The following is a 10656-nucleotide window of genomic DNA, read 5'->3' on the forward strand; positions in this document are numbered from 1 at the left end:
AACACTGCCAGCTTGGATGGAAGAGGATGAAGCAGATATTGGAATGCAGGGGTTCTGCAGGTAGGAAATGGGGCAACAGAGCAGCTACTCAGCTTCAAACATATGCCGCCCATCAAGGGAAAAATCGTGCCTTCCCTGATGGTCCCGTGTCTAAGACTCCGAGCTCTCAATGCAGAGCATACGGGTTCGATCCCTGGTCAGGGAACTAGATCCCACATGCTATAGCTAAGAGCCAGAGCAGCCTAATAAATAAATAGACATTTCTTTTAAAAAAAGCAAAAGATGACTCCAAGGGCAGAGCCTTGGGCCCAGAGACAGAGGACAGCAGAGATAAAGGTACAGAGAGCAAAGCATCAAGCCCCAGATGGGTATTCTCAGGGCTTCAGCCATATTGGAACTTGCCCTGCTGGGTTGCACGCTTGCTGGGGACTGGTGACCCCTTTATCTTTTCTTCCTCCCTTTGGGAGTGGGGCTGTCTACTCTATGCCTCTCCAACATTGTATTTTGGAAGTGTACAACTTGATTTCTAGCTCACAGGTCCACAAATTGAGACGGGTTTCACCCCAGCGTGGACCATATGCAGAATCTTACCTATACCTGATACAGACAACTTAGATGAGATGTGGGGCTTTGGATGAGATTTAGGTGAGATTTTGGACTGAGTGTTGTGGCTGTAAGACTTTTGGGGATGCTGGGAGAGGCAAATGTCTTTTGCACGTGACAGACATGAATTTCAGAAGGCAGGTAGCAGTGCACTGAATGGTGGCTCCAAAACCAGACAGAACCCATGAAAGTTATTTTTGGAAACAGGGTCTTTGCAGTTGTATTGAGATGAGGTCATCCTACCAACTATCAGGAAGGCCTAAATCCAGTCCTAAGTGTCCTTACAAGAGACAGAAAAGAAGATGCAAGGGAGGCCATGCTGAAGACGGAGGCGACACCGCAGTGATGCAGCCACTGGAAGCTGGGGGGCTGGAAACGCAACCTGTCCCAAAGCTTCTGGGGGCGCTCGGCCCTGCCGACACCCTGACTTTAGACTTCTGGCTCCAAAACTGTGAGAGAAAACATTTCTGTTATTTTAAGCCACCCAGATTGTGGCGATTTATTACGGCAGCCACAGGAACCCAAAGCGGGGGTATTGCTGGGGGGCGATCTGTATTGTGAAAACACCCATGAGGTCCTGTGGTAGTAACAGTAAAGCTCAGGCGTGCCCCTTGAGGCTTAACTCTGTGTCTGTTTGTCTGTTGGATAAACTTCCCATGTAGCCATTTATTTAATAAGAAAGGAGGAAAAAGATACATTCAAAACTTCAAAATATACACTCGCTTGAAAGACAAAATAAGACCTGGATCAAGATCATAAAAGCCATACACCCACCCAAAGACACCTGATGTGGACACTTCTTTCTGACTTCCTGCCGCCTGCCTCCCTTGCACCCCAGCCCCCCAGCCACGCCTACCCCACTCCACGGCCCCCAGCCCCCGGCCCACCTGACCACCAGCCTGCCCAAGATCTACCAGCCTCCGGGGTCCTTCCGGGAGCTTCCTCCCTGCAGCACGGGCCCTGGATGCACACCACCCCAGGATGCATATGGGTAGCAGACGCCCCCCGGCTCCTTCCTGGCCCCAGGGCAGCAGGAACGGTCCCTGCCAAGTGCTGACCATCCATCTGGGAAGACCCTTTCCCAGCTAATCCATGACCCAAGCTCCCCCGGAGGAGGGGGGAGAATGGGAGCAAGCCCTGCTGGCTCATCTACACCAGGGGCCAAATTAGAAATACAATCTTTTTTTTTTTTTGATTCTTTTTTTTTTTTAATAAATTTATTTATTTTAGTTGGGGGCTAATTACTTTACAATATTATAGTAGTTTTTGCCATACATTGACGTGAATCAGCCATGGGTTTACATGTGTTCCCCTTCCTGGACTCCCCTCCCACCTCCCTCCCCATCCCATCCCTCTGGGTCATCCCATTGCCCCAGTCCTGAGCATTTGTCTCATGCATCGAACATGGAATGGTGTTCTGTTTCACATATGATAATATACATGTTTCAATGCTATTCTCCCAGAACGTCCCACCCTCACCTTCTCCCTCAGAGTCCATAAGACTGTTCTATGCATCTGTGTCTCTTATTCTGTCTCGCATATAGGGTTATCGTTACCATCTTTCAAATTCCATATATATGCATTAGTATACTGGAAATACAATCATTTTTAAAAATATCTCTTCATTTACTTGGCTGCATTGGGTCTCGGTGGCAGCGCTCGGGATCTCTGTTGTGGAGGATGGGCTTAGTTGCCCCGCAGCATGTGGGGTCCTAGCTCCCCAACCAGGGCTTAAACTCGAGTCCCCAGCATTAGAAGATGTACTGTTGATCACTGGACTGACCAACAAGGAAGGCCCAAAACAAAATCACTTTTAATGATAGGCCCAAATGTCCAAATGTAAAGGGACCAGATGAATAAGGTGAGGTACTTCCTCATAATGGAATACTTAGTACTGTATCCGTTAACAAGCATGAGCGTGCCAAGACCACTCAGTGGGAGAAGAAGAATCTTTTCAGTGAATGGTGCTGGGACAACTGGATATCCACAAGCAAAAGAGTAAAGTTGGGGGACTTCCTTGGAGGTCCAGTGGTTGGGACTCAGCGCTCTCACTGCGGGGCCCTGGGTTTGATCCCTGGTTTGGGAGCAAAGAATCAGCAAACTGTGTGGCAAAATAAAAAAAAAAAAAGGAATAAAGTTGGACTTCTACCTCATGCCATATTCAAAAAATCAAAACAGATAAAAGAACTAAATGTAACAGCAAAAACTATAAAACTCTTGGAAGAAAACATACATATAAATCTTCATAACTTTGGAATAGGCAAGTTTCTCAGATATGACACCAAAAGCATAGCAACCAAGAAAAAAATAGATAAATTGGACTCGCCATTAAAATCTCTTGGGCTTCAAAGAACACCATCAAAAAAATAAAACACAACCCATAGAATCAGAGAATATTTTTGCAAATCCTCTAATTGATAAGGGACTTATATCTAGAATACATGAAGAACACTAACAACTCAATAATAAAAAGGAAAAAACCCAAGGTAAACCCAGATAAAGTCTCTGAATGGACACTTCTCAAAGAAGACACAGAAATAACCAATATGCAGAAGAAAAGATGCTCAACAGCGTCAGGAAATGCAAATCAAAATCAAGAGAAACCACTTCACACCCACTAGGATTGAATGGCTATAATCAAAAGTGAAGTCGCTCAGTCGTGTCCAACTTTTTGCGACCCCATGGACTGTAGGCTACCAGGCTCCTCCATCCATGGAATTTTCCAGGAAAGAATACTGGAGTGAGGTGCCATTTCCGTCTCCAGAGGATCTTCCCCACCCAGGGATCGAACCGGGGTCTCCAACATTGCAGGCAGATGCTTTACCGTCTGAGCCACCAGGGGAGCCCTAAAGGCAGATAATAATAAGTGCTGGTGAGGATGTGAAGAGACTAGAAACCTCACACTGGCTCATGGGATCACCGAACAGTGCAGCTGCTTTGCAAAGCAATCTGGCAGTCCTTCAAACAGTTAAATATAGAATTAACACTTGTTTCAGCAATTCCACTCCTTGGTGTATACCCAAGAGAGATGAGCACATACATCCACACAAAAACTGGCAGACAGGTGTTCACAACAGCATATTCATAATAGCCAAAGGTGGAAACAGCCCCCAAACCCATCACCCTAGGCAGAGGTAAACCAAACATAGTCTCTCCTTACCACGGAATGTCATACCACCATAAAAAGGAATGACGAACCATGCACTATGACATGGAAGAAATATTACACCACACAAAAGAAGCCAGACACAAAGTTGGATGAGTCCATTAATATGAAATGTCCTACACAGGCAAATCCACAGAGATCTAAAGTAGATCAGTGTTTGCCAGGGGCTGGGGACTATAAATGTTCTGAAATCAATGGTGCAAATGACTTCACAAGTCTATTAATTTGCTAAAACCACTGAATTCTCTCTCTGTCCATCTCTCTCTCTCACACACACACACTATGGTCACCCCAGCCAGTGAAACTAGGGACCCAAGGTGTGACTTTCACCTTTTTTCTTTATATTCTCATAGTGCTTTTCTGTCTGTTTTTAGCACATTTTGCTTTTCACCATAAACAGACCAAAAGCCCTCTCCAAGAGTCCCAAATAACTGCCAGATCCCAATCCTGCCCACTGAGTTCTGGCCACCAAAGATGACAGCCCATGCGATCACCCACTCACCCATGCAAGCACCCTGAATCCTGGCTGAGAGCCTGGGGCTGGTGCCAGGGATACAGATAACCGAGTCCAGGATGGGACAGGGTGGGTCACGTGACGGGGTGCCCAGGGCCTGACAGGGAGCTGAGGGAACCCCTCCAGCCGGGCACATGTCCTGCAGACGCGAGGACACTCCCCACACCACCGCCGCCGCCCCACCCTCTCTAAGACGGACGTCTCCCAGGGGTGCCTCCAGCAGACCCCCTACCCCAGCCCTGCCTGGAGGACCTGCCCCCTCAACCACCCCCGCTGACATTCTTCACCTCTGCCTTCCCCACTCCACGTCCGTGCCCCCTCCAGGATCACTGCAGCTTGGTGAGCACCTTCCAGCCCCCCTCCTCCTATCCACATTGAGGCTCCCAGCCCCAGGGCACAGCCTTGAACTCTCTACAGGCTGCCCAGACCCTCCCAGCCGGACCGCCTACTCCCTGTCCTGGACTCTGTGTTCTGTCTGCCTGGACAGGCCTCTGGACCCATGTGCAAAGGGCCGCCATGGGGGTTTGGGGGGCTCTTTCACCACATACCCTCCCGCCACAGGCTGGCCTGCATCACCTGAACTCCCCCACCCTGCCCTCCCACAGCTGACCACAGGCCTCTGCAGCCTCCCCCAGCCCAGCCTGGCTCTCCAGCCCCGCAGGGATCTGCTCTGGAGCCAGGGGCCGGCAGACAGGAAGTGGAGAAGGCCCCGGGAGGGGCAGGACGCTGTGGGGAGCACAGGGGATTTCCAGGGGAGTGACGCGTCCAGTGTGGACAGTGAGGTCCAGTGTGGACAGTGAGGTGCCCCGGGGTTTGGGGAGGGTGCGAAGGTCATGAGGGGAGGGCTGCAGAGGCTGGATTTTGGAGGCAGATGGGGAAGGTGCATCCAAGAGGGCAAACAGGGCAAGAGTGGGGGCGGGGTGAATGCCAGCGTGAGACGAGGCCAGGAGGCGGTGCCAGGCCCTCCCCAGCCAGTGAGTAACCAGGAGTGGGTGTGCAGAGCTGGGTAGGGGTCCCTCAGGGCCGAGCCTGCTAGTGCTCACTGCACTCCCAGGAGGGGAACCTCTGCCTCCTCCCTGCCTCCAGCCCAGCAGGCCTCACCCCTCTTCCCCACGGGGGGCGGGGGGGCAGCCCTCCACTCCAGGGGCGGATGGGCCAGGGCCTCAGGCTTCCATGGGCCCAAGGGGCTCACAGCCATCAGGCCCACAGCCCATAGCCCAGCCTCTTCTGCCTCCTTGAGGCCGTCCCTGGGCCTTGGCCGTGGCCCTGACCAGCACAGGCCCAATCCAGCCCCCTACCCATTCCCAAGGCTCAAGCCAGGAGCTGAGGAACTCGGGCCTTCCCAGAAGCCTTCCCTACCCCAACCAGCAGCCTCCACACCTGCTCCCCTAGTTGGCCGCTCTCAGCAGCTCCAGGCCCATGCTGCCCTCAGAGCTGAGCCACGGCACTCACCACCTCGGGCAGGCGCCCTGCACCCGCGGGCAGCAACCAGGCCAGCCGGGGAGGGGGCACGGCCAAGGCAGCTCCACACCAGTCCTAGAAGCCCGCAGGGTCCTGTCAGGCCTCGCTCCTGAGAGGTGGGTGCCACCCCAGGGAGCAGAGGGCCAGGGCTTCTCAGGCCAGGACACTCCAGCCTGACGCCCTGACGGGCTCTGGAGCCACACAGAAAGGTGCTGGACAGAGCACTGTTCATTCTGTGCAGGCGTCCCCATTTCCATCAGAGCGGCCAGTTCATGAACAGTTCCGTCCTGGGGCCTGCCAGGAGGGCTGTAGCCCAGGGGGGCGGCTGCCCCCCTGCCCTGGATGTGTCCAGACGGACGCCCCTGGGCCAGGCCAGCCCGCCCAAGACGCACCTTCCCTCCCTGCAGGCTCAGGAGCTCACAGTCACAGCAGTGTCTCCAGCCCAAGTGACTGGTCACAGAGGCACGTGGGTCGGCCACAGTGCTGGCAGAAGCACACAGCACGTCCACCTGGCCAGGGCCCGGAAAGCCGTGAGTGGACGACCGCCCGGCAGAGATGAGCCTAGGGCCCGGTGAAACCTCCCCTGCCTGGGTGAGGTCAGTGGGTGGACAGCGGCTGCCCAGGGCTCCAGGCAAGGTCCCAGGAGGACCTCTCTCCCTGAATTGCCCTTGGGGGCAGAGCCAGCATAACCAGCCATGTGGACTGGGACCTGCTCTGGGTGAGCCCTGCCCAGCGCCCCACCTCGACCCTCGCTAAGCCTCCGCGGGCCAGGGGCCAGGGCTGTGCCCATGTCTGCTCAGGCTCACGCCCCATGCAGCTGGGCTGCGGGCAGTGGAGAGCAGCGAGGCCTGGGCAGACCCTGGGGCCCCTGGAGGGTGGAGCAGGGGCAGGGGTCTGCCAAAGCCCCATAGTGGGCTCCTGTAGAGAGGAAGAGGGGGCTGACCTGACTTCCCCAGCCCACGGCTGCTCCCCAGCAGATAGTAAAGGGGAGTCACAGGGCCCCTGCCAAGGCTGGGCGGTGGCCTAGGTGCTCACCAATTTGGGGAGGTGAGGAAAGACAGCAGCTATGCAACCCCCTGCCAGACAGAGGAGGCCACCCGCACTCCTGGGGGACGCGCCCAGCCGAGGGGCAGGGGACAGCTAGGACTGACCCACGTGTCTGCTGTGCACGGACACCGGACACAGGACATTGGCCAGGGCGGCCCAACCCACCCGCCCGCGCCGCACCATGACCTATTAAGGGCATGACCACCGGACTCTGCCGAGCGCGCTGCCGGCGCCGCGCGGGTCGAGAGAGGCTGAGGGGTGGACCGGGGGGCTGGGCTCCGATCGGGACGACCCCCGCAGACGAGGTGTCAGAGGCCGGGCTGCCCGGACGGAGGACCTGTCAGAGCCGGCCGGCGGGAGGCAGCCCGCAGGGTGGGCGGGGGCCGCTGCCGTACCTTTGTACTTCTCGCGCACCTCCTCGTAGGCCTGGATGAAGTCCTGCTCGTCGGGCGGCGGGCCGGGCGGCAGCGGGGCGGCCATGGCGGCGGCGGGCGCGGGACGCGAGGGGCGCTGCGGCGCAGAGCGGGCCTCCTGTCCCCGGCGGCCACTCGGCCCCTGCGGCCGCGCGCGCCTCTTAAAGGGGCCGCCCCCGCCCCGCCCCGCACCCAGGATGCCCCACGGGCGGGCGGGGCCCCGGGGAGCGGCGGCCGCGCGCCCCGGCGCCTCCCGGCCTCGGAGGCTCCAGTCTCCGCCTCGCGCTCCTCCCGGCGGGCGCACACCCCCTTCCCGCCCTCGATCTGGTCGCCGGCCCAACGACGTCCCGAATTCTGCGCGCCCGGCCCGGCAGTGGCCCCCTTCCTCGCTGGCCGCCAGACCCAGCAAGCTCACCTGGCCGTCCCCGGCGCGCCCACCCGCTTCCGCCCCCGCCGCCGCTACCGAGAGCTTTCCATTGTAACCTGGGAGACCGAGTGTGTTTTCAGTATGAAATTCTTACGCTAAAAAGAAAAATAAAATTTAACTACGAATGAAAAGGATGAAATCAGGAATGTACAGAAGAAAATGATATTTTTTAAAGACAATGTCTTTGCCACCCATCAGATTGGCAAACGCCGTCTCCCAGGGCTGAGAAACGCCCTCCCCCGGAACGCCTCGGCAGCGTTCCTCCAGCTGGAAACGCTGCACACCCGGTGTCCAGAAGCCCCCGGCTTTCAGTGCTCGCAGGACGGCACGGAGGGATGCGGTGGGGGCGCTGACGGCGCCGGGGCCCGGGCTGCGGTAGCACGTTCAGGGTTCACCTTCCCTTGGATGAAAAGGGGCCTCGTTCCTTCGCATCCAGATGCGATGTGTGAAAGAGACCGGCGGTCCCGCCGCGTCCACAAGGCCCGGGAAGCGGCACCCTCCAGCACCCCGCACCCCACAAGCTGTCCCTGTGCTCTCACCCACAACGTCCCTCGCTGCCGCCTGCACCATCCCGCCCGGCACTGGGATTCCTGGCCTCTCCCACCCACGTCGGCCCACCCTTTTGGCCTCCTGCAGGGGCACCGCCCGCCGCGCCCCCCCACCCCCTCATCATCATTCTGTCCTGCCCACAGGACTGACCTGGAGACCCCCAGCTGGCTCCTCCTTTCGCAGCACATCCCGCCCCTTGCCTCTGGCCCTGGGTCACCTACTTCCCAGAGGGCGCAGCCGCTCTCCGCTGCCAGCCCACACGGTCGGGGGGCAGGGGGGCTTGCGCCGGACCTTCCCCGTCCTCCTCCAGGATGGCAGCTACTGGAGGCCAGGCTGGACCTTGCCTCAGGGCGGGGCTGGGGCTCCACCAACCAGGTGGTCCCTCCTGTCCTGCCCCTACATGCATCTACTCCCTGGGAGGCGGCTCTGCCCCAGCAACCTAAGGAAGTGTCACCATCACTGGGGCCTGAGGGCTTGTCCTGAGAGCTGCGAGGCGCCCTCCGCAAGCTCCACCTCCGGCCTCGTGCAGCTGACCGCGCGCGGCCAGCAGGTGGCGCTGTGCTGCCCGCAGTCACCCGGGACCAAGAGGCCAGCTCCGCCCAGCAGGCCGCCCTCGGGCCTCTCCTCCGAATCCTGAAGCCCCGCACAGAGCACACAGCAGGGGCTCAGCCAACGGGCAAGAACTGATGAACGGGAGAGGCCGAGTTCCTGAGCGTTACCTGCAATGCGGATGACTGCTCTTTCGGCAGGGTCCAAGACACTCCCATTTCCTCCGGGGCCACCTCCACCTCGCCGGCTCCGCTGGGTTTTCTCCAGGTTCCAGGGCAGCGTGTCCCCAGGGCTGGGCGAGCCACTGCCCCCGTTGGAGCCATCCTCAACCACTGCCCGAACCTCCTGGTCCTCGCCCGACATGGCCTCCTGGAGAGGGAGCAGGAGGGGGTCACACCTCTGTGTATGGGGGCACACTGCCCCACACTGACCTACACATCTTAACCTAAACAGGGACCCACCGCAGGCGCCCTGTCACCTGGACACCGACACCCACGCCGCTCCTATGTCCCCCCTGGTCCACACGCGGAACCTTCTCAACCCGGACAGGACGACCCTCTCCTGCTGTCCATGGTTGGCCTCACCGCTCCAGCTCATTCTTCAGACACCCACACAGCGGCCCCCCACCCAAGACATTGACCTCACTCCCTGCAGCGCCGAGACACTGACACCCCTCACCACTCACTGTCACTCCCTTGTCTTAGGCACCCAAACACTGGCCCCTCCACACCATCGCCCAGGGGCTCACCCCATCAGAGGCCACTGGTCCCAACCTCCACCCCATCACACGGACACTGGCCTCCGGCCCCTCCGTGCCAAACCTGGACCCAGTCTCCCCTAATCCTCCGATCAGCAAGCAAGGCAGGCCATGGGGAACCACTGGCTGCTGCCCCTCCCCTCAGAGGCCTTGAGGGAAGGACCCAGACCTCAAGCGGGCGACACTAGCTCTACCTCCAAGCTGTCCGAGCCAACAGGGCTTCCGTCGCCTTACCCCACCCCAGCGCAGCCCCACCTCGTGCTCCGCAGTGAAGCCCTATAAATAGCTGAGGCCGCACGGCGTGGGCCACGGAGCTCTGCTGCAGCGACGCTGGGAGGGAGCCTAGGCCGCCGCGCCAGCAGCGCACCTTGCGCGACACGCACACGCCCGGCTGGGGCCGCAGAAGCGCACCCGCGCCGACGCGCGCACGCCCCTCAGCGCCCGGGCCCCCACGCGCGGGCGTGCAGGAGGTGAACGGGGCTCCGTCCTGGCGGGGCGGGGCTGGCGCGGGGGCACAATGTGGACTCTGTGCCTCCGCTCCCAGGCTACAGGCGGGGAGGAGACGGCGGACACCGAGCTGGGGGCCGCCCCGCCCCGGCCTAGCCCGCCCCGCACAGCCCCTCCGCACCCTGCCTCCCGGCCAGCCCCCCGCCCGGTGCCCCGCCGCCAGCCGCACCCCGCTGCCAGCCTTTCCTGCCCACACCCCGGGCACCGCCCGTCCAGTTCCGCAGTCTCCGCGCGCGGAGGTGCCATCCTCCCTAGGGAGGAAGGGTCTCGATGCAGCCTCTGGTTCCGGGCTGCCCCCACCCCATCCAGCGGCTCCCGCCGGTCGCGCGCCTCCCCGTCCCGGCCCAGGTCTTACGCGCGCGATGGCTCAGCTCCGCTGGGCTCGGCCGGTGCGGCCGAACTGCCGGTGCCGTGAGAGCTGCGCAGGCTGTGCGGGCGGGGCGAGCCCAGAGCCCCGCCCCGGCCCCTAACCGAGCGCCGCCCGTGCGGTCCTGGCGCCCGAGTGCGTGCGGGGCCGGGGCCGGGTCCGGAGCGCGAGCGCGGCTTCTCCGGGACAGCGCCCCCCAACCCCGCCGAGGGGCACGGCCCACTCCCCGCGCACAGAGGCCGGCCCGTCGCCCAGGAGACGTCGTTAGGGGAGTGTGCGTGACACTAGGGCGACGC

The 10656-nt window shown here is 59.8% G+C and overlaps 1 protein-coding gene across 3 annotated transcripts in view; it reads right to left on the bottom strand.

Annotated features, from left to right (window-relative positions):
• Positions 1–10406, bottom strand: part of PLEC (plectin) — a 53815-nt gene extending 43409 nt beyond the window's left edge. The window contains exons 1-2 of one of the 3 annotated variants that reach the window (XM_081497128.1): positions 10349–10406; positions 8900–9098 (exon numbers count right to left, since the gene is read on the bottom strand). In XM_081497128.1, coding sequence (XP_081353254.1) covers positions 8900–9092 — 193 coding nt within the window. In that variant the 5' untranslated portion in view covers positions 9093–9098; positions 10349–10406. Of the gene's footprint in view, positions 1–7186; positions 7377–8899; positions 9099–10348 lie in introns of those variants that run through there. The other 2 variants (XM_081497133.1, XM_081497132.1) reach the window with 2 other exon arrangements.
• Positions 10407–10656: the final 250 nt, after the last annotated feature.

The sequence above is a fragment of the Giraffa tippelskirchi genome, chromosome 6 (assembly GCF_054371585.1).
Source record: "Giraffa tippelskirchi isolate mGirTip1 chromosome 6, T2T-mGirTip1v1.2.pri, whole genome shotgun sequence".
NCBI lineage: Eukaryota > Metazoa > Chordata > Mammalia > Artiodactyla > Giraffidae > Giraffa > Giraffa tippelskirchi.